General features: G+C 45.6%; 2 protein-coding genes across 14 annotated transcripts in view; one reads left to right on the forward strand and one right to left on the reverse strand.

The window, feature by feature from the left end:
* The window catches only part of FANCD2 (FA complementation group D2), a 71,762-nt gene extending 61,107 nt beyond the window's left edge, over positions 1–10,655 (forward strand). For 8 of the 12 annotated variants that reach the window (XM_031009035.3, XM_055382928.2, XM_055382931.2 and 5 more), the window contains 7 exons: positions 927–998; positions 2,031–2,069; positions 3,038–3,112; positions 3,948–4,022; positions 5,085–5,231; positions 7,467–7,562; positions 9,928–10,655. In XM_031009035.3, the coding sequence (XP_030864895.2) occupies positions 927–998; positions 2,031–2,069; positions 3,038–3,112; positions 3,948–4,022; positions 5,085–5,231; positions 7,467–7,562; positions 9,928–10,002 (579 nt within the window). In that variant the 3' untranslated portion in view covers positions 10,003–10,655. Of the gene's footprint in view, positions 1–926; positions 999–2,030; positions 2,070–3,037; positions 3,113–3,947; positions 4,023–5,084; positions 5,232–7,466; positions 8,096–9,927 lie in introns of those variants that run through there. The other 4 variants (XM_055382921.2, XM_055382922.2, XM_063703633.1 and 1 more) reach the window with 3 other exon arrangements.
* A 2,016-nt stretch (positions 10,656–12,671) lies between these two features.
* Positions 12,672–17,080, reverse strand: FANCD2OS (FANCD2 opposite strand). Of its 2 annotated transcripts, none has more exons than XM_004033578.4 (2): positions 16,928–17,080; positions 12,672–13,496 (listed from the first exon to the last, which is right to left on the reverse strand). In XM_004033578.4, exon 2 carries the CDS (start codon positions 13,486–13,488, stop codon positions 12,955–12,957), a length of 534 nt encoding a protein of 177 aa, XP_004033626.2. In that variant the 5' UTR covers positions 13,489–13,496; positions 16,928–17,080; the 3' UTR covers positions 12,672–12,954. The 2 variants fall into 2 exon arrangements, with proteins under 2 accessions (XP_004033626.2, XP_004033625.2); XM_004033577.4 differs by having other exon boundaries at positions 16,699–16,944.
* Positions 17,081–23,677: the final 6,597 nt, after the last annotated feature.

Consider the following 23,677-nt stretch of genomic DNA (forward strand, 5'->3'; position numbering starts at 1 on the left):
TTACAGACGTGCGCCACTGTGCCCAGTGGTAGTTGCTAATTCTTCTATTTCTTGGGTCCAAGTTTTCTCCTAAGCTGTTTTTTGTTTTTGTTTTGTTTTGAGTTTCTGAGATTCAGGATTTTTTTTCAAAGAGTTCCTAGTTTAATTTCCTTTCCCTCTAGTTAGAGGTGAGGAATGGGCTCTCTTTTCCTTGGCTACTGCCCAGTTTGCCTCCTGCTAACTGGCATGAGGTAAGCCAGCCTGTTTGAGATACTGTGGATCTTGGCAGCCTGCTAACCAGAACGGAGCTAGACAAGTAAGAGAAAGGGCTAGCATAGGGAAGCAGAGAAGCTACAGCCAGTATATGTTTTTTCTTTTTTTTTTTCTTTTTGAGACAGGGTCTGAGTCTGACATCCAGGTTGGAGTGCAGTGGTGCAAACTTGGCTCACTGCAGCCTTTGCCTTCTGGGCTCAGATGATCCTCCCACCTCAGCCTCCCAAATAGCTGGGACCACAGGTGCACGCCACCATGCCCAGCTAATTTTTCTATTTTTAGTAGAGGCGGGGTTTTGTCGTGTTGCTCAGGCTGGTCTTGAACTCATAGGCTCAAGCAATCCTCCCACCTCAGCCTCCCAAAGTGCTGGGATTATAGGCATGAACCACTGCACCTGGTCTGATGGCCAGTATATGTTGCAAAGGCTTTTACTTACTTGGGAATTGCTGAAGAGGAAACTTTTTAGAAAGTCTGTCCCTATGAGGTGTTCTAATGTTACCACAACATGTGCAGGCCTCAAAACCATCTTGTGGATGCACTGGTTGCTACATCTAAGGATAATTGGCTTAAATATCTGTATAGCTATGTAATTCAAGAACTATATCTTAGTGGGAATACAGTAAGGGAAGTATTTGGCTGTGACTCAGAGGTGCCCATATATTTGGCTGCCCCAGATTCATGAAGAGAAACTCCTCTACTGGAACATGGCTGTTCGAGACTTCAGTATCCTCATCAACTTGATAAAGGTGAGTATGGAGGCTGCTTGACCCATCTCACCAAATAACTGCAGAAACCAAGTGTCCTGGCTTCCAAAATGGACTCTCCTTGCTCCTCTTCCCACTCTTCCTTGGGGCCTGCTCTCCCTGAGTCGTCTTCTTCCTTTGTCCCCCTACCCATCCTGGATAACCCCTTTTCTCACTAGGCATTTTTTTTTTTGTCTTTTCCTTCCTTCCTCCTACTTATGCAACAATACTATTTAATGACTCCTTCCATCTGTAATTCCCTCACTTTTTCACCTTGCCTTGGATCCTCTATGATCTGAGCGCACATTCCCTCTTCTAACCCTGAATGCCCTCGTTCTCCTTTAAACACACTGTGCTCTCACCCACTCCATCGTGGTTTTGCTCAGCTTGTTCCTCCAGCCTAGAATGTCCTTGTCTCTCCTTTCCACCTCTTTCATGTCTTTTTTTTTTTTTTTTTTTTTGAGGCAGGGTCTCACTCTGTTGTCCAGGCTGGAATGCAGTAGGGTGATCACAGCTCACTGCAGCCTCAACCTCCTAGACTCAAGAATCTTCCCACTTAAGCCTCTGGAGTAGCTGGGACTGCAGGAACATACCACCACATCCAGCTAATTGTTCTATTTTTTGTGGAAACAGGGTCTCATTCTGTTCCCCAGGCTGGCCTCGAACTCCTGGGCTCAAGTGATCCACCAGCCTCAGCCTCCCAAAATGCTGGGATATCAGGCATGAGGCAGCATGCCCAGCCTCATCCAGTCTTTCTTAAGTCTTCAGATCAAGGTTTTGGACCTCTAATAATGCCATCTTCTCAACACTCCCAGTTGGAATCAGTTTATTTCTCTTTGCTCGTCTCTTCCTTTTCTTGAACTTCAGTTGTGATAATTACTTTATTCTGCTTTGTAATATTAATTTAAATGTTGACATTCCTCCATTTTAGAATTCTCTACAGCACCCAAAGCTGTGCTTTGCGCAGCGGGAAAGAGGCTGGAGTGCTCAAAGGAGCAGATCTCAGCCTTGGTTTCTTGTCTTTCACCTCTCCAGGTATTTGATAGTCATCCTGTTCTGCATGTATGTTTAAAGGTGAGAGATTTACTGGGCCCTGTTTCATATTTATTCTTCCTGTGGATCACTCTAGAGAGGACCTCAGCTGAGATAAATTGCTCAATTTCTTGCCCACAAGCCAGAGTTTCCAGAATCTATGCCAGTTTAGGGAAGGCAATGGATACATTTTCCCACCCTAGTTGGATGATTGGAGAAGCCAGTTTTCCTATGAATTTGAAAACTTCTGGTAAGAATCTTAGTACTAGGAGGAATGGCTTCAGGGCAGTTGAGTTTAGGAGCAGTAGTTACCTTCCGTGCCATTCCTTACCAGGCAAAAGGGAGGAAGGAGGAGTAGATGATTTTTCTTTAAAGTCTATGGGTGGCCTTACAAATGTGGGATCTGATATCCTGATAATTGCCAAACTTCTCTTTTGTGGGAATAGCCTGTATGAGCCCTACATTTGATGGGAAGTCCAGTCGGAATGTTATGGGGAGAATGCTACTTCGCCACTCCTCAAGTTTCCTTCCAAGTGGATGGTGCCCCATTCTTGTTATCTCCTGGTCACTCTCCCTTTTTACTCCACCCTTGCGCAATGTGGGAGATGGGCGAGTTGGAGAGAGGAGTCATTTATCTGATTGGGAAATTTAGAAATTGGTCATATGCTTTCTCAGCTTTACCCAGTTTTTCCCTCTTGGGAGTAAGTTATCCTCAGATAGAGCTCCCCTCTACTCCTCTGTGCTCTCACTCCTAAGCTGAGCAAGTTCCCTGTCCATCGACTGTATCTGTGGTAGGTAAGTCTGCCTAATTCTGGGGCTTAGTTAACAGGCCTATTTGATTTTTGTATTGAGTTACATTCTCCAAATAAACCTTTTGGACCCTTCCCAATTTGTTTTTTATATATATAAATAAGAAAATAAAACCCTTGGGCTGGATGAGACTATTCTGCCTCAGGGGCCTTTCAGTGAGATACCTCAGCTAGAGGTAACAGTGTGTCTCTCTTCTTCAGTATGGGCGTCTCTTTGTGGAAGCATTTCTGAAGCAATGTATGCCGCTCCTAGACTTCAGTTTTAGAAAACACCGGGTAAGAGCTAAGAGCAGAGAACAAAGATATGCACTGAAGAGTTGCTCAGAAGATATGTCCGTGGTGACTCCTGGGTGGGGCTGGGAGTGTTCTACCTGGGCTCCTCTGGTCCACTTCAGCTATAGCCAGAGATCCCCAAATCGGACTGAATATTCCAAAGTAGGCTGAACTCCTCAGGCCCACTCTGGATCAAACCCACCTTTCTACTTCTTCTCCAGATCTGACAGTGGTCTTCCTTTTAGCTTGATTTTATTGTGCTACTGCACTCTCAGGTCCTCATGTATCAGTGTGTCATTTGCTTATTCCTTTATGCTTCTGTAGGTGTACTCTCAGAAATGATTTAAAAAAAAAAAAGCTCATTTGTGTCATAAAACCCTTTGCTGTGGTAATGAACAGTCTTGACAGTTTTTTAGCCAATGGCATCCAGGGCTAGAGTGATGAAGTAAGGATAGAATCACATTATTTCCTGTACATATTTAGCAAGTTGAACAAAATACTCATCATATTTGGTTGGTCCCTCACAGCCCTGAAAGAGAAAGGGAAGGTGGCATTTTATCCTAATGTTGCAGATGGGAAAACTGAGACATGGTAACCTATGTAAAACTAAAATGCAGGTCTTATAACTCTCAGATTGATACAAGGGACAGAAATGGGAGAGTTGAGAATAAGAGGTAGCTGCTATTCCTCCTATTTGAGAGGCAAATTAAGATGATTATCAGCATAGGCTGGAAACTGCAGAGTTAATCCTCTTTGGAGCTTTTGATTGCAAGGGTATCTTCAATCTAAAATGAAATCAGGACATTTCATAGAGCATTTATAAACTTATTGGTTATAGGAAGATGTTCTGAGCTTACTGGAAACCTTCCAGTTGGACACAAGGCTGCTTCATCACCTGTGTGGGCATTCCAAGGTAAGAAGGGGAGCAGGTTCTATCAGCAGCCTGCCTGTTGGCTTAATCTGCAGTTGCTATTGGGGGATCCATGGGCTACCATCCTTCTTCCTTTATATCTGGGACTGTGTCTGTCCAAAGGCAGTTTATTCAGAGCAAATCCTTAGTTGCTCCTTGAGATTGGACAGTCCTCTAGAGGGGAATCTCTGCATCTGAAATTTGATTCAAACTCCAAAGCTCTTTTTCCTCTAGAAACTTCTTGGGTGACAGAAATAGAATGCTGGTATATGTTTACTTCTGCAAAGTCCTCTAGGTAACAGGACTGTGATGTAAGTGATGATCCTGCAGGAGACAGGAGGTGGCTCTAAAGCAGCCATCTGTAGAGGCTTTCATCTGTGCCACTTACTTTCAAGGAACTCATCTATGTCTTATGAGAACATCTTAGCATTAAAGGATTTTTCCACTTGAAGCCTTCTTATAGTTAATGAGGTATTGTCACGTTTTGTCTGAATGAACACAGAACCCTAGAGTTCTGCAGTCACTGGCAAACCAAATGATTCTTGAGTCCAGTTTCTGTTACTTACTTCCTCCTCTGGTTCTAAATTTATAAGGTCCTGAACAGTGATTTTTTTTTTTTTTTTTTTTTTTTTTTTTTTTGAGACGGAGTCTCGCTTTGTAGCCCAGGCCGGAGTGCAGTGGCGCAATCTCTGCTCACTGCAAGTTCCGCCTCCCGGCTGGACAGTGAATGTTTAAGGAATTCTCTTAGCTAAACAGGGCTACTCTATTGTTTAATATCAGTAAAATATATATTCAAGAATATTTTAGGTAAATTCATTGATGATCGGCCAGTAAGAGGTTATGAAGAGGAACTAGAGGTGGTGGTGGTATGTCTTCTAGGCTTTGAATTCTTTAGCTGCCATTCTCTTTGGATTACTCTGCCAAACTATTCCTGTTTGATGGAACATACCGTTGGCCCATATTGGCAGGGCTTGTGTTCTTATTCAATATTCAAAGGTTTCTATAAGAAATGTGAAGGCATGATGATAAACTCACAAAAGATGGATGTTATTTATTTCCATTCAGATTCACCAGGACACGAGACTCACCCAACATGTGCCTCTGCTCAAAAAGACCCTGGAACTGTTAGTTTGCAGAGTCAAAGCTATGCTCACCCTCAACAATTGTAGAGAGGCTTTCTGGCTGGGCAATCTAAAAAACCGGGACTTGCAGGTAAGCCTTGGATCCTGCTAGTGATAATCCCCCACTCTTATTCTTTGTGACAGTATCAGATGGCATGTAAGGAAGGTCACCTAAGCCCTCGTCTCTCAGTAAGGCTACTTTTCTCTTAAGTCTGTGACTGTTTAACTCTTAAAGTTATGGTACATTGCTCATGGGCCCTGGTCACAGGCTGCACCCCTCATCTTAGGCAGCAAGGCACCAAAACATGCCATTGATATAAACAATGCCTTGGACATAAAGGAGTCAGACCAGGACAAACCTCTCTCCACAGCCAGAGGAGCTCCTTTAAGCCCCACTGAGGGTAGATTCATAATAACATTTTTGTATAGGGACAAACATTTCTTTTGTTATTTTTTTTCCCCTAAGCCAGTCTGTCTTATTCCAGAAATTACAAATTAATCTCGTATCGGGGGACCTGCCCCGATAATCACGTAGGTTCTTTTCTATTTTCCTAAGCGTCGGCTGGCTTGAGAAATAAAGGGACAGAGTACAAAAGAGAGAAATTTTAAAGCTGTGCATCCGGGGGAGACATCACACGTTGGTAGGATCCGTGATGCCCCACAAGCCACAAAAAACAGCAAGTTTTTATTAGGGATTTTCAAAAGGGGAGGGAGTGTGCGAATAGGTGTGGGTGACAGACATCAAGTACTTAACAGGGTAATAGAATATCACAAGGCAAGTGGAGGCAGGGTGAGATCACAGGACCACAGGACCGAGGCGAAATTAAAATTGCTGATGAGGTTTCGGGCACCACTGTCATTGATAACATCTTATCAGGAGACAGGGTTTTGAGATCAACGGGTCTGACCAAAATTTATTAGGCGGGAATTCCTCTTCCTCATAAGCCTGGGAGCGCTATGGGAGACTGGAGTTTATTTCACCTCTGCAACCTCGACCATAAGAGACAGGTACACCCCGGGGGGGCCAGTTCAGAGACCTACCCCTAGGTGCGCATTCTCTTTCTCAGGGACGTTCCATGCTGAGAAAAAGAATTCAGCGATATTTCTCCCATTTGCTTTTGAAGGAAGAGAAACATGGTTCTGTTCCACCCAGCTCACTGGCGGTCAGAGTTTCTCTCTCCTATTCCCTGAACATTGCTGTTATCCTGTTCTTTTTTCAGGGTGCCCACATTTCATATTGCTCAAACACACATGCTGTACAATTTGTGTAGTTAACGCAATTATTACAGGGTCCTGAGACTATATACCTCCTCGGCTGACAGGATTAAGACATTAAAGTAAAGACAGGCATAGGAAATCACAAGGGTATTGATTGGGGAAGTGGTAAGTGTCCATGAAATCTTTACAATTTATGTTTAGAGATTACAGTAAAGACAGGCATAAGAAATTACAAAAGTATTAATTTGGGGAACTAATAAATGTCCATAAAATCTTCACAATCCACGTTCTTCTGTCAAGGCCTCAGCCGGTCCCTCCGTTTGGGGTCCCTGACTTCCCGCAACAATCTCTAATTTTAACTAATGAGCATTTATAAGGTTTTTTTAGTTGTCTGATTAGCTGAAATCTTGTGTTGTTTATAATACTACTTTGGAGTTACAACATTTTTCAGATAGGGTAGTATAAGCCCTTTTCTTTCATGCTTATAATATCTGAGTCTTGTAGTCAATTATATATGAAATGTATAAAATAGCACCACAGAGAATTAGCTTCCTTTCTTCACATCAACCTTATGAGGCAGATACTACTGTTTCTGCATAAAAATTGAAGCTCAGAGAAGTTAAGTAATTTACCTAATGTCATTCAACAGTGAGTGAGTGGAGCCGGAGTTTGCGTCCAAACAGTCCTAAATCCAGAGCTGATGTTCTTAAACCACCTCACTGTACTGTCCTTTAGCCTCCGCATGGCCATTCGTGCTTGGTGTGATAGTGCTCATATACCTTAAGGTATTTGGGAAATTTTAGAACCATGTTCAGCATCGACTTAGAGTCACCAATACAATCTAGCCTTTTAAAATGTAGTGTGATACTAGCATACTAAGATGAACCTTTCCTTACATTACTTATGGTATCAGGGCCACAGACATCTCAGAAACCTGGAGTTGAGTATCCCTCCTCCAGATGCTGAATCACAAGTTGGTATCCATGTTTGCTGTGTTTTGAATGGCTAAAATATCTTCCTTTGTATTGCCTGTAAACTCAACCTTCTCCCCTATTACCCTAAATGTGATCATTATAACCCACCATTTTCTTGGTCCATTCACATTTAGGGTGAAGAGATTAAGTCCCAAAATTCCCAGGAGAGCACAGCAGATGAGAGTGAGGATGACATGTCATCCCAGGCCTCCAAGAGCAAAGCCACTGAGGTATCTCTGCAAAAGGCACCAGAGTCTGGCACTGATGGTTGCATTTTGTTAATTGTTCTAAGTTGGTGGAGCAGAACTTTGCCTACTTATGTTTATTGTCAAATGCTTCTATGCCCATTTCCATTCCCTCCATAACAGCTTCTGTGCTTGCATAATTTTTGGGACCCAGAAAAAACAACGACACAATCTTAGAATCGCTCCTGAGTATCTCGAGGTGTGGCATTTGTTATAGAGTTGACAATTTTCTGCATTATAGCCTCTCATTTTCCATGATTTCATATCTGAAACCATTTTAGAAGAGAGAAGTCATCGAAGTATTTTCTGAGTGTTGAGAAGAATGAGTTAAACCATTTAAACACATTTGAAACATACAAAAATAGAAATGTGAACGCATTTGGTGAAAGCCAAAGCACAGAGTCAGAAGCTGCCACCTTAGAGAACTGAAATAAAAATAGAAGTTCTTACGCTTTTATGTGGTACAGATGCTTTCGACAATTTAAAGAAAGCCAAATAAAAATGTATACATGGCTGGCGCAGTGGCTCATGCTTGTAATCCTAGCACTTTGTGAGGCCAAGGTAGGAGGATTACTTGAGCCCGGGAGCTCAAGGCAAAGCTGCGCAACATAACAAGACCCTATCTCCACAAAAAAAATGAAAAATAAACCCGGGTACGGTGGCTCACACCTGTAATCCCAGCACTTTGGGAGGCCGATGTGGGCAGATCACAAGGTCAGGAGTTCAAGACCAGCCTGGCCAACATAGTGAAACCCCATCTCTACTAAAAATACAAAAATTAGCTGGGCGTGGTGGCACGTGCCTGTTGTCTCAGCTACTTGGGAGGCTGAGGCAGGAGAATCACTTGAACCTGGGAGGTGGAGGTTGTGGTGAGCCGAGATCATGCTACTGCACTCCAGCCTGGGCAACAGAGCGAGACTCCGTCTCAACAACAACAACAAAAAAGTGTACATTTATAAAATTTTGTCACAATTCAGGTAGGTTATAGACACCAAAAAGCTCAGATTTAAGAACCCCTGCTGTGGGGCCTCTGTCTATAATGCAATTTGAGTCTGATCCAGAAAGATCATTTAGTATGAAAAGTCTGGCCTGATGGGGTGGCTCACACCTGTAATCGTAGCACTTTGTGAGGCTGAGGTGGGAGGACCGCTTAAGCCCAGAATTTCAAGACCAGCCCGAGACCCCATCTCTACAGAAAAAAATTTTTTGAGCTAGCCAGGCATGGTGACGCATGCCTGTGGTCCCTGCTACTCAGGAGGCTGAGGTGGGAGGGTTGCTCAAGCCCAGGAGGTGGAGGCTGCAGTGAGCCATCATCACACTCCAGCCTGGATGACAGAGCGAGACCCTGTCTCAAAATAAAAAAGTTATTTTATTTACATGGTCCCCAGTTTTATTTGTATAATATACCCCTTCTACTTTTTTCTCAAAGAATTTGAGGCAGACAATATCCTATTAGTTTGGTACTTTCCCCTAAGCAGATCTCTCATACTAGTATCGTAAGCCAGACAGAATAGAATTTTGTACTGGATTCGTGTTGAGATACACCAGCACAGCACTTCTTTTTTTGAGACGGAGTCTCCCTCTGTCGCCCAGGCTAGCATGCAGTGGTGCAGTCTCAGCTCACTGCAATCTGTCTCCCGAGTTCAAGCAATTCTCCTGCCTCAGCCTTCCAAGTAGCTGGGATTACAGGTGCCCGCCACCATGCCCGGCTAGTTTTTGTATATTTAGTAGAGACAGGGTTTCACCATGTTGGCTGGGCTGGTCTCGAACTCCTGACCTCAGATGATCTACCCGCCTCAGCCTTCCAAAGTTTGGCGTGAGCCACCGTGCACTGCCATACCACCACTTGTAATAAATATTTCATTCTATATCGAATGCCCTCTTTGTTCCTATGTCATATACATGCAGTAGAGCTGGAGGACCATAGCTTGTTTAAAATTATGCAAATTGGGCTGGGCGCAATGGCTGCGCCTGTAATCCCAGCACTTTGGGAGGCTGAGGCAGGCAGATCACCTGAGGCCAGGAGTTTGAGACCAGCCTAGCCAATGTGGAGAAACCCCATCTCTACCAAAATACAAAAATTAGCCGGGCGTGGTGGCACATGCCTGTAATCCCCGCTACTTGGGAGGCTGAGGCAGGGGAATCGCTTGAACCCGGGAGGCAGAGGTTGCAGTGAGCTGAGATCACACCACTGCATTCCAGCCTGGTGACAGAGCAAGAATCCTTTAAAAAAAAAAAAAAAGTTTTAACAGTGATAATAGTACACTTGTGTATCCTCTAGGAGCTGTATTCCAGAGGTCACCCAGAGCAGTAACCTAAAATACTTATTTATTTATTCTTTGCCCCTTAGGATGGTGAAGAAGACGAAGTAAGTGCTGGAGAAAAGGAGCAAGATAGTGATGAGAGTTATGATGACTCTGATTAGACCCCAGATAAATTGTTGCCTGCTTCTGTGTCTCTGCCAGCCTGTGATCATTTTGTGTTAGAGTTTGAAATCCGCTGTTTGCCTTTCTTACTGGAAGGATCCTTTTTTGTTCCTCTTTTTTTTTTAAAAACGGGGACTCGCTGTGTTTCCCAGGCTGGAGTGCAGTGCTGCAATCTTGGCTCACTGCAACCTCCATCTCCTAGGTTCAAGCGATTCTCCTGCCTCAGCCTCCTGAGTAGCTGGGACGACAGGCACACGCCACCATGCCCAGCTAATTTTTGTATTTTTAGTAGATACGGGGTTTCACCATGTCGGCCAGATGGTCTCGATCTCCTGAACTCATGATCCACCTGCCTCAGCCTCCCAAAGTGCTGGGATTACAGGCATGAGCCACCGCTCCCAGCCATATTTTGTTCTTAAAGTGGGGTCTTTATTAACTTGTGGACATCATGGATTGTCTAACACCATCACAGTCCCTGGCTCAGGATTCTAATGTAGCATTATTTATTGGTTTGGATAAACCCAGCTGTGCTACACTGCAGAGTAAAATCTCTGAGTCATGATTCTGGACTTTGGGAGCTAGTTTTGAAACTCTGATTTATTGTAGAACTTAGGCTTGTACCAATTTTACAAATAAATTCTGTTCTAAGTTCTGCCTCAGTTGCCTCATTTATCTTTCTGGATTTGCTTCATTATTCAAGGATTAGGTGGAATTGAATTGAGATTTGTGCAGAGAAATTATGGAGACTGGTGCTAACATAGTTCTGCCGATTAAAATGTCTCCTATTGTAAGAACCAACTTCATTTGAGATGAGATATATCTGATCTTTCTGGAGGATTGACTTGATCTTGATCTTCTTTCCTTTTTTTTTTTTTTTTTTTGAAACGGAGACTCACTCTGTCACTCAGGCTGGAGTGCACTGGCACGATCTCAGCTCACTGCAACCTCCACCTCCCAGGTTCAAACAATTCTCCTGTCTCAGCCTCCTGTATAGGTGGGACTACAGGCACACGCCACCATGCCTGGCTAATCTTTGTATTTTTTAGTAGAGACAGGGTTTCACCATATTGACCAGGCTGGTCTTGAACTCCTGACCTCGTGATCTACCCACCTCGGCTTCCCAAAGTGGTACGATTACAGGCGTGAGCCACCATGCCCGGCCAACTTCAATTTCTTGTCAGTGCCCAAAGAAAGTCAAAAGGAATGTTTTGGCTGCTTTTAAAATTGTTTTGATTGGTGTAATAGTATAAGACCAAAAAAAAAGCCGGGCGCGGTGGCTCGCGCCTGTAATCCCAGCACTTTGGGAGGCTGAGGTGGGTGGATCAGGAGATCCAGGAGATCAGGAGATCAAGACCATCCTGGCTAACACAGTGAAACCCCGTCTCTACTAAAAAATACAAAAAATTAGCCGGGCTTGGTGGCGGGTGCCTGTAGTACCAGCTACTTGGGAGGCTGAGGCAGGAGAATGGTGTGAACCCGGGAGGTGGAGCTTGCAGTGAGCCGAGATCGTGCCACTGCACTCCAGCCTGGGGAACAGAGCGAGACTCCGTCTCAAAAAAAAAAAAAAAAAAAAAAACAAAATAAAATAAAAAAGCAGCATCAAACTCATGTTAACTTTGTATATGTAATGTTTATTTCCATTTTCTGAGTTATACCTAACCTAGTTACAAGAACGCTACAAAGGCCAGGTACAGTGGGTCACCGCTGTAATCCCAACACTTTGGGAGGCCGAGGCCAAGGCATTGCTTGAGTCCAGGAGTTCAAGACCAGCTTGGGCAATGTGGTGAAACTCCATCTCTACTAAAAAAAAAAAATACAAAAATTAATGGCCGGGCGCAGTGGCTCATGCCTGTAATCCCAGCACTTTGGGAGGCTGAGGTGGGCAGATCACCTGAGGTCGGGAGTTCGAGACCAGCCCGACCAGCCTGGAGAAACCCTGTCTGTACTAAAAACACAAAATTAGCTGGGCGTGGTGGCACATGCCTGTAATCCCAGCTACTAGGGAGGCTGAGGCAGGAGAATTGCTTGAACCCGGGAGGCAGAGGTTGCGGTGAGCCGAGATGGCGCCACTGCACTCCCTCCTGGGCAACAAGAGCAAAACTCCATCTCAAAAAATAATAATACAAAAATTAGCCAGATATGGTGGCCCGCACCTGTAGTCCCAGCTACTCAGGAGGCTGAGGTGGGAGGATCACTTGAGCCTGGGAGTTTGAGGCTGCAGTGAGCCAAGACCATGCTACTGTAGTCCAGCCTTGATGACAGAATGAAACCCTGTCTCCAAAAACCAAAAAAATGCTACAAAATTACATTAGGAGTACATTTCAGCTAAAATGGAGACTCATGAGTTCCATGTAGCCTACCAGAAAGCCTAGCTTCAGTGCTGCTACCAAGATCTTTCTTGCCAGGCTGTAAGTATTGTTTAATATCAGTATTTCTACCCACTTTTGTACACTCTAGTGGTATTAGGGTGTGATTAGTTAGGGTTTTTTTTTCTTATTTTCATTGTTTTGGTCGGAGGGGGGGGGGGTTTAAACTAATCCTTGACCTATATATATAGATTTTTGACATCCCCTGGTACATAGAAATCCATACATCTTTCTCCTCTACACCCCTTTTCCCCCCAGTTCATTGTGGTCGTAGGTGTTTATGTGAGTTCACACTAGGCTCATTGGTTTATATCATTTGTTTAATGGTTATCACATGTACATGTCAATGCTAGTTTGACTCCAAATGGTTCAACCTTACAATGGGAATGTTCTTCCTTGTTCTCTATTATTGGTCCTTTTTTGGAGGGGAAGGGATGAAAGGGGCTCCTGAATCATCACTGCTTGAAACAAAAGCAAGATGGCTGGAACAATGTCACAGTTTCATTTACATGGACAGGTTTCTGTAAGCTTTAGGTACATACCAAAGGGCATGGTGTGAATAAATGGGGATCAAATGAGGACCCTTTACTTGGAGTGCTGCAAGGCAAAGGTGCACTTTTTGTAAGTTGCATACAGCAAGAGGATAGAGCGCAGCATCTGTTTGCACATAGTGACTGTCATCTGAATCTGAGGCTCCTTCAGTCCAATGGGCCACTGGTGCTCCCTGCTAATGATTTTGCAAAAGGCTGACTTGTCTGAAACTCTGAAAGTCCCGGTCCACTTTGGTGGCTGAGCTGTGATAACCCTGCCAAAGACAGAATCTACTCCACTGAGGCGGATGGGCTGGGGCTTCCTGACCAGTCCTTTGTTGTTCATCGTGCGCAACTCTGATGTGTGGCAGGGTGACTTGGGACTCACTCCAGATTCCAGGAATGGGCTGTCTAGGACTAGAGTGACCTCTTGAAAGCACAGCTGCACTTCAAGGTCAGATGGTGTGTGTGGGAAGCAGGGGGAGGCCTTGAATGGGTGCTTGGAGGAAGGTGTAGGTGTCGTGTGCCGCAGCCATTGGAAACTCTCATCCAGTGGGGTCCATGGTGACCAGAGCTGGTATCCTGCCATTGACAGTCCTAAAGGAGGGAAATCAGAGCATGGAATTTCCCTGACATGCTTTTCATGAGAGCATGGACTTTCAAATTCCCATCTCTGTCTCACTATAGACATAAACTTGTTCTATGGTTCCCATGAATAGATTCCAACAGGTGTTAGGATATTAGTAATTCTTTTATTTTATTTTATTTTTTCTTTTTTGAGACAAGAGTCTCGCTCTGTCACTCAGGCTGGAGTGCAGTGGAGCGATCTTGGCTCACTGTATTTTTTTGTAGTGACAGAGTTTTGCCATGTTGGCCAGGCTGGTCTCCAACTCCTGACCTCAGGTGATCCACCTGCCTCGGCCTCCCAAAGTGCTGGGATTACAGGCGTGACCCACTTCGCCCAGCCTAGGTATTAGTAATTCTAATAAAGGGAAGTAGGGAATGATTACAAGTATTGATCTGGCAACTGCTATGTGTACTAAAACTTTATATTAAACTTTTTCACAAGCCTTTGGAAGTAGGTCTTAACCCATTTTATAGATGAGGCAATGGATTTGTCTGAAATGAATATAGGTCCACTGTTAGGACCTATGCTGTGTTGTTAGCTGCTAATGACAGAGTCTTTATCTTCTGAGGTGACAGAAGCTTCTGGGACTTCATGATGAGACCTTATTACTTGAGATTAGAAGAAGCTCAGAAAAGTCATGTCTTAAAAATATTTGTGGCTGGACACAGTGGCTCATGCCTATAATCCCAGCACTTTGGGAGGCTGAGGCGGGCGGATCACTTGAGGTCAGAGTTCCAGACCAGCCTGGCCAACATGGTGAAACCCTGTCTCTACTAAAAATACAAAAATTAGCCGGGCGTGGTGGCGCATGCCTGTAGTCCCAGCTCCGTGGGGAGGCTGAGGTGTGAGAATTGCTTTAACCCAGGAGGCGGAGGTTGCAGTGAGTCAAGATCGCACCACTGCACTCCAGCCTGGGTGAAAGAGCAAGACTCCATCTAAAAAAAAAAAAAAATATATATATATATATATAGTGAGGTTCGCGATGTATGAACCCTGTAGTAGCAGCTTCAGCATCATTTGGAAACTTGTAGAAATGCACATTTTTGGGCCCCACCTCAGACCAACAGGAACAAACTCCACGTGGGACCCAGCAATCTGCATTTATACAAGCCCTCTTGCATTGTCTATTTTGAGAATTTCTTATGCTATTCCTTTCAAACAACTCTAGCTTTCACTATTCATTACTGAGATCATCTCCTGGCCCCAAAGGCCTCTGCATTTTCTAGCACAAGGGAGCAACTTGCAGACCCCTGGGTTATTTATATACCACCTCAGAGGAGCTACACCAGGCTGGGAGAAAACACTTCCAAAGTCCAGTCAAAAAATTGTTAAAGATTTTTGTTTTTCTAGGTGTGGGTGTGGTTTTAAATTTGTTTTTCTGATTTGTTTGTTTTCCATCTATGGAAGACCTACTGGTTCCATAAGACCTTAATTTTCTTTTTCCTTTGAAGATTAAAAAGGGCTGTGAGGATATTGCTAACTCAAAATTTATGCAAGTAAAATTAGAATTTTCCATCATTCTCCTTCAACATTGCCAGTATATAAGAAGTTTTACTAAATTCAGAAGCTAATTTTTTTTAGCACGTACCTATTTTGTTAGTGGGCATAGCAGGTCCCTTTTCTTTCTAGCCAAGTGTATTTCTCTGCCCCTTCTTCTCCCACAGAAGATAGCAGCAGATCTCATCCTATCCAGTAATTGCCCCAGAAATACTGTGAAAATTTTGACACCTTCACCGCCGTTTGTGAGACAGAAAAGTTCGTTTTAAAAAAAGAACTGTTGGCCGGGCACAGTGGCTCACACCTGTAATCCCAGCACTTTGGGAGGCCGAGGTGGGTGGATCACTTGAGGTCAGGAGTTCAAGACCAGCCTGGCCAACAGGGTGAAACCCCGTCTCTACTAAAAATACAAAAATTAGCCAGGCGTGGTGGTGGGTGCCTGTAATCCCGGGTACTCAGGAGGCCGAAGCAGGAGAATCACTTGAACGGAGGCTGCGGTGAGCCGGGATCAAGCCATTGAACTCCAGCTTGGGTGACAGAGGGAGACTCCGTTTCAAAAAAGAAAAAAACGTTGGTGACATTTCAGACCAGAAGACCTGCTCCTGACAATGGTTAGTATAGGGAGATTTGTTGATTTTCTCCAACTAGTATGTTTCTCATGATCTATGTAGGCTCTTTGCAAAGTACTAAGTGTTCAAATATCTGGGCTGCCTTAGAATGAGAAAGGGACACCCAAGGGACAGTTATCTATTCCAAACACCCTGTGAAAGGCTTCTGGTGCTTGATATCTTGACCTTCAGAGCACATATCCAAGAGAGGGACTACTGTGGTACACCACCATGGCAAGGTGGGCGGAGGGTATGAATGCTGTCAAGCATATTTTTAATCCCATAATATGGGATTTAAAAAAGTATTTAATCCCAGGATCCTTTTCTTTCTTTCTTTCTTTCTTTTTTTTTTTTTTTTGAGACAGAGTCTAGCTCTGTCGCCCAGTCTGGAGTGCAGTGGCGCGATCTCCGCTCACTGCAAGCTCCGCCTCCCGGGTTCACGCCATTCTCCTGCCTCAACCTCCCGTAGTTGGGACTACAGGCGCCCGCCACCACGCCCGGCGAATTTTTTTGTATTTTCAGTAGAGACAAGGTTTCACCGTGTTAGCCAGGATGGTCTCGATCTCCTGACCTCGTGATCCGCCCGTCTCGGCGTCCCAAAGTGCTGGGATTACAGACGTGAGCCACCGGTCCCGGGCCCCCCCGGATCCTTTTCTTGCCACATCTTCTAAGAGGAAGTAGAGGTAGAAGTAAAAGTCTGTCAAATGTCCAGCCTAGGTCGCGGCGCCGTGGCTCAGGCCTGCAATCGCAGCACTTTGGGAGGCCAAGGCGGGCCAATCACTTGAGGTCAGGAGTCAGCCTAAATATTCGGCAGAACCAACATGGGACGAGAGCGCTTCTAAACCTAGGTCCCTGCACCTCTTCGCACAAAGTTTAAAGATGGTTCACCCCATCCCCACCGCCCAGAAGTCACTGTCAACCACTCCAGAAGGGCTCGAACCTACAAAGTCTGCTCAAGCTGCTCAATAGCTCCCAGATATGGAACACCTGATTCTCCTGGCCAAAAAGGTTTCCCCTTCACACCCCACTTCCCATTCCAAGGAACCCCATCTCTTGATTTCCCCACCTGGGAAACAGGGCGTTAGCGCCAAAGTGCAGCTGAGGTCCTGAACTGTAAACGGAGATCCCGAGGGTCTGAAGCTGCCGAGAGTGCGAGAGGCTCCCACTCCCCGCCAGAAGAAGTGGCTTGGGCCTCCTGGGTCCCTATCCGGGGGCGGGGACCAGAAGGTTCTGGCTGAGGCGGACGATGCGGTGGGAACCCGGGCCCAGTCCCACCATCCGGGCCCGGGGCTCACCTGCTGAACTCTGAGGGTCTCACGCTCCAAAGTGGCGGCCGCTGTTCGTGGCGCCTGGCAACCGCCTTTGTGACCCAGGACCGCAGGGCAGCCCGAGCCGCGGCGGGGATGGGGGCTCGAGGCGCCCTGCTGGGAGGCGTCAGGGCCACACTCCCCGCCCCCACCTCATTGGAATGCCTTGTCCAGGACTTGGCCTTCAGGAGGGCTGGTCCGAATCCTGTCCCCTCCATTGTCCTCCTCCCAACCGTGCCACACCTGTGTGCCTTTGATCAAGCCACAGAGGACAGGCGACCCCTACTTCAATGGCCGTGGTCAGAGGCCTGCATAAAAGTCCCAGGACCTGTAGTTAGTGTTAAAAGTTAGTCCCAACTCATCACACTCTGCTCAGTGGGTGCTCAGGCAGAGTGACCCAGAGCTCTGTCAGGTTTTGTTGCTCTATTTGAATGATCCCAGTGGCAAAGAAAGAGAATTAATAAATGTTCACCTGTCAAGAGCAGGAGGAAACGCACGTCTTTCCTTGATTTCCTGACAGAAAACCTTTCTCAGCCTTGCGTTAAACCTGAGAGTACCTGTAATCCCAGCTATCTAGGTGGCTGAGACGGGTAGACTGCTTGAGCCCAGGAGTTCAAGACCAGCCTGGGCAACGTAGTGAGATTCCTGGCTCAAAAAGAAAACAAAAAAATCTCAAAAAGAATGATTTTGTCTCATTCTTATAATGCAGAAATACACTTTCGCCATATTAGTGAAGGAGTGATTTGACAACTTTGTAATCATCACTTAAAATAATGACCCTGGATGGCAGAGGGAAGGGAGGAGTCTACCCAGCTGATGTCTGTATTCCCAGTACCTGGCTATTGCCGTGTCTGGCAGCATGCAGTATTTGTGGGAGGAAGTAACTAATGGCCTACTTGGCCTTCCCTTGTACACCCAGAATTGCCCTTGCATTTTACAAACTATAGAACACACACCACAAATAAGACTTGTCACCTTTGTTCTGGTTTTTTGGGTAAAGCTGATGGAGAAAGACTGAGGGTCTGAGAATAGTCAGGCAAGATCCTGATTTAGAAGACACACACCCACTGTGTGTACATGTGCACCTTTTGGAAGAAGAGGTAAGTGGAGAAGAGTTTGGAGGGCATGTCGGGTCAGAACATGGAGAGAGAGGCACAGAATAGTGAGACTTGGAAGAGACACAAATGATTTTGAATTACAAAACTTTTTTCCCCAGTTAGTTCATTTTTATTTCCCTCTTTTTTTTTTCTTTCTTTTTTTGAGACGGAGTCTCACCGTGTCACCCAGGCTGGAGTGCAGTGGCTTGATCTTGGGTCACTGCAACCTTCACCTCCTGGGTTCAAGCGATTCTCCTGCCTCAGCCTCCCAAGTAGCTGAGACAACAGGCGCGTGCCACCAGGCCCAGCTAATTTTTGTGTTTTTAGTAGAGACGGGGTTTCACCATGTTGGCCAGGCAGGTCTCGAACTCCTGACCTCGTGACCTGCGCACCTCGGCCTCCCAAAGTGCTGGGATTACAGGCGTGAGCCACCACACTGGCTTTATTTCCCTCTTGAATAAAAAAGACTTTTTTTTTTTGAGACGGAGTCTCACTCTGTCACCCAGACTGGAGTGCAGTGGCGTGATCTCCACTCATTGCAAGCTCCGCCTCCCGGGTTCACACCATTCTCCTGTCTCAGCCTCCTGAGTAGCTGGGACTACAGGCGCCAGCCACCACGCCTGGCTAATTTTTTTGTATTTTTAGTAGAGACGGGGTTTCACTGTGTTGGCGAGGATGGTCTTGAACTCCTGACCTCGTGATCCGCCCGCCTCGGCCTCCCAAAGTGCTGGGATTACAGGCTTGAATCACCATGCCCGGCCAACATTTTTATTTTAAAAGAAAACAGTCGTTTTCATTTAGGTTTTAATTGCATAGTGGTTTTTGTTTTGTTTTGCTTTTTAAATGAAAGTCCTCAATGCAAAATTGTATGTTTAAAAATTATTGGATAGATAGGGCTTCATACTGTTATAAGAATTCGGGCTGGGTGCAATGGCTCACGCTTGTAATCCTAACACTTTGGGAGGCCGAGGCGGGTGGATCACCTGAGGTCACAAGTTCAAGACCAGCCTGGCCAACGTGGTGAAATCCCATCTCTACTAAAAATACAAAAATTAGCCGAGTGTGATGGTGGGCGCCTGTAATCCCAGCTACTCGGGAGGCTGAGGCAGGAGAATCGCTTGAACCTGGGAGGCGGAGGTTGCAGTGAGCCATCGTACCATTGCACTCCAGCCTGGGCGACAGAGTGATACTTCGTCTGGGAAAAAAAAAAAAAGAATTTGTACAATAGTCCCCTGTGCAGTCTGCCCAGCTCTAAAGGATGTGTTCTCAGAAGTGCCATTCACCATCACCTCCAAGTCTGATAGCATGCTCTATATGGAAAACCAGAATGTGATCTGTATCTTCCAGTGCTCAACATTCTGGTTGCACTGTTCATGGATTCCCATGACAATAGCCACATTTACTCTGCCAAATGCTGATTCAATGCTTTCAAAGCAGGCAGCAACATTGCTATGGTGCACAAGCTGTATCCATCCTTAGATGTCTCAGCACATGTTACATTTATTGTGGCACAAACATGGTGTCACAAAGTGTTAGTAGGAATTTGAAATACTGACTTAACAGGGCCAGCTGTGATGGTCCAAGTGCATATGACTGAAAAGGAGGCTCAAATGAGCAGGCTTAATACAAGTGCTATATTTCTTCAAGCTTTGATTCCACATTGATTCTTATACCTGAAGTCATCAATGAGATCCCCAAGTTCCATGAAGTGTATGACCAACTCAAAGTGAAGACAGGGGCTGGGCACGGTGGCTCATGCCTGTAATCCCAGCACTTTGGGAGCCTGAGGCAGGCGGATCAGTTGAGGTCAGGAATTTGAGACCAGTCTGGTCAACATCGCGAAACCCTGTCTCTACCAAAAAATACAAAAATTAGCCGGGCATGGTGACACATGCTTGTAATCCAAGCTATTCAAGAGGCTGAAGCAGGCAAATTGCTTGAACCCAGGAAGCAGAAGTTGCAGTGAGCCAAGATCGCGCCACTGCACTCCAGCCTGGGCAACAGAATGAGACTCTGTCTCAAAAAAAAAAAAAAAAAGTGAAGACAGGGACCTGGTTTCCCTATGTTAACTGTAGCACTCACTCCTTGTTGCATCAACAACATTTCCAAAGCTGGCCTCTGCAGCCCTGTGTCACTCATCAGAAACAATTCCTACAATGAAGAACTATCGGCCAGGCACGGTGGCTCACGCCTGTAATCCCAGCACTTTGGGAGGCAGAGGTGGGCGGATCACCTGAGGTCGGGAGTTCAAGACCAGCCTGACCCACACGGAGAAACCCCATCTCTACTAAAAATACAAAATTAGCTGGGCTTGGTGGCACATGCCTATAATCCCAGCTACTTGGGAAGGCTGAGGCAGGAGAATCGCTTGAACCTGGGAGGTGGAGGTTGCGGTGAGCCGAGATCATGCCATTGCACTCCAGCCTGGACAACAAGAGCAAAACTCCGTCTCAAAAAAAAAAAAAAAAAAAAAAAAAGAACTATCATGCTAGCAAACCCATAACTAGAGGACTGTCTGACAGCAAGCTCTGTAAAGCATTTAGGAAAAGGCTCCTGAGGTCCAAAGGAACCATCTTCACTCAAGAACAGCATCATATCCTTGAGTCATTTGGAATTACAGGGGAGATTCTGGAACAGGTGTATAGAAAGTCAACCAAAAGGACAAGACTTGAGTCTGACCTGTCCATGGAAGATGTTCGTTAAAAAATAATTGTTGGATATAGTTTTCTGCCGTCTGCATAATAAGAAAATATAAACTGATCCTGAGTGCATGATTTATGAAGAGCTAGGCATTGTGCTTAGTGTTTTATTTATACTTTCTCACATAATCCTCCAACAATCCTAATTCATCAGTGTTGTTATCCTTGAATTATACATAAAGAAACCAAAGCTCAGAGAGGTGAAATGACTCCTGGATGGTAGATTTAAGATTTCAAACGATGGTGCAATACCTTTATTTTTTATTTTTTTTTTTGAGACGGAGTTTCACCGTTGTTACCCAGGCTGTAGTGCAATGGTGCGATCTCGGCTCACTGCACCCTCTGCCTCCCAGGTTCAAGCAATTCTCCTGCCTCAGCCTCCCTAGTAGCTGGGATTACAGGCGCCTGCCACTACCCTCAGCTAATTTTTTTTTTTGTATTTTTAGTAGAGACAGGGTTTCACCACGTTGGCCAGGCTGGTCTCAAACTCCTGACCTCAGATGATCCACCTGCCTCGGCCTCCCAAAGTGCTGGGATTACAGGCATAAGCCACCATGCCCGGCCGATGCAATACCTTTAAAGGAAAAGCAGGTCTATCTGACTTTGTGATATCTAAGCAAAATGCCACTTCAACAGCATCACTTAGGATACAGGGCCTTGAGCAGCAGATAGCCTACTGCATGCTTAGGCTTCCCTAATTCTCTATATCTATTATTTATCTTATAAATCATTTATATGTAGGCTGGGCGTGGTGGCTCATGCCTGTAATCCCAGCACTTTGGGAGGCCGACGCAGGTGGATCACCTGAGGTCGGGAGTTCAAGACCAGCCTGACCAACATAGAGAAACCCCATCTCTAATAAAAATACAAAAAAAAATTAGCCAGGCGTGGTGGCACATGCCTGTAATCCCAGCTACTTGTGAGGCTGAGGCAGGAGAATCGCCTGAACCCGGGAGGCGGAGGTTGCGGTGAGCCAAGATGGCGCCATTGCACTCCAGCCTGGGCAACAAGAGCGAAACTCCGTCTGGAAAAAAAAAATCATTTATGTGTATTCATAGGAGAGCTCAGACAGACTTTAACCTGTTTTCAGAGCGGTATAGTGAAGAGATAATGAAGTCTGGAATCAGCTGGTTAGGGTCTACCTTTTAATTGGCTTTGTTACCTTGAACATCAGATTTCTGATTTTTTATTTTCAAATGAGAAACTTCTTCCTGGCTTCCTTCCACAGGGTTTGTGAGGGCCCAGTGAGGTAATAGCTATAAAAGCATCTTTATAAGTTATAAAATTCTCTACTGGGGTAAATAACTGTTAGTAATGGTTTCTTCCCAGTTAATGCTAATACTGGTAGTAATCTGACTCTTCAGCCACTTTTTTTGAGACAGGGTCTCACTCTGTCACCCAGGCTTGAGTGCAAGAGTGCAATTACTGCTCACTACAGCCTTGACCTCCCTCGGCTCAGGTTATCCTCCCACTTCAGCCTCCCAAGTAGCTGGGATTACAGGCACATGCCACCATGCCTGACTAATTTTTCTATTTTTTGCAGAGACAGGGTTTCACTGTGTTGGCCAGGCTGGTCTCGAACTCCTGGCCTCAAGCAACATGCCCGCCTTAGGCTCCCAAAGTACTGGGATTAACAGATGTGAGCCACCACACCCAGCCACTCAGCCACATTTTTTCTTTTTAATAAAAACCATTTACTGGCCAGGCACAGTGGCTCACGCCTGTAATCCCAACACTTTGGGAGGCTGAGGCAGGTAGATCATCTGAGGTCAGGAGTTTGAGACCAGCCTGACCAACATGCTGAAACCCCGTCTCTACTAAAAAATACAAAAAATAGCCAGGTGTGGTAGCGGGCACCTGTAATCCCAGCTACTTGGGAGGCTGAGGCAGGAGAATTGCTTGAACCGGGGAGGCAGAGGTCACAGTGAGCCAAGATCGTGCCATTGCACTCCAGTCTGGGCATTAACAGAGAAACTCTGTCTCAAAAAAAAAAGTAAGAAAAGGAAGGAAGGAAGGGAGGGAGGGAGGGTATTTTGTTTTTCCCCTCAATTTATTGTATGTGTTTTCATGTTGCTTGTGTTCATAATTAGCATTTAAATACTGCATAATAGGCCGGGCATGGTGGCTCATGCGTATAATCCCAGCACTTTGGGAGGCCGAGGTGGGTAGATCACCTGTCAGTTCGAGACCAGCCTGGCCAACATGGTGAAACCCCCTGTCTACAAAAAAACACACAAATTAGCCAGGCGTGGTGACGTGAGCCTGTAGTCCCAACTACACCAGAGGCTGAGGCTGGAGGATAGCTTGAGCCCAGGAGTTCGAGCCCAGGAGTTCGAGGCTGCAGTGAGCCATGATCATGCCATTGCATTCCAGCCTGGGCGACAGTAAGATCTTGTCTCAGGCTGGGCGCGGTGGCTCACACCTGTAATCCCAGCACTTTGGGGGGCCGAGGCGGGCGGATTGCCTGAAGTCAGGAGTTCGAGACCAGTCTGGCCAACATGGTGAAACACCATCTCAACTAAAAATACAAAAAAATTAGCCAGGCGTGGTGGTGTGCGCCTGTAATTCCAGCTACTCGGGAGGTTGAGGCAGGAGAATAGCTTGAACCTGGAAGGCGGAGGTTGCAGTGAGCCAAGATCACACCACTGCACTCCAGCCTGGGCGACACAGCGAGACTCCGTCTCAAAAAAGCAAAAAACAAGAAAAAACCTTGTCTCAAAAAACAACACAAAAACACAAATTTCCTTCTGAAAGGGACTGTTCCAGTTTGCAGTGTACCCAGCTATTTATGACCATATTATTTTTTAGACTCCGTCTAAAAAAAAAAAAAGACTTGTATTTAATGTGATTTAATCGACTGTGCCCATCTCACTGCGGACACTGACTGCGCAACCTGAGCCTGGAGCAGTTGAGGGAGACGGCAAGACCCCACGCGCCGTTTA

The sequence above is a fragment of the Gorilla gorilla genome, chromosome 2 (assembly GCF_029281585.2).
Source record: "Gorilla gorilla gorilla isolate KB3781 chromosome 2, NHGRI_mGorGor1-v2.1_pri, whole genome shotgun sequence".
Classification (NCBI taxonomy): Eukaryota; Metazoa; Chordata; class Mammalia; order Primates; family Hominidae; genus Gorilla; species Gorilla gorilla.

Bases quoted from the DNA above. Each gene is read 5' to 3' on its own strand.
- FANCD2OS (XM_004033578.4), bottom strand. From the start codon at position 13,488: ATGGCAGGATACCAGCTCTGGTCACCATGGACCCCACTGGATGAGAGT.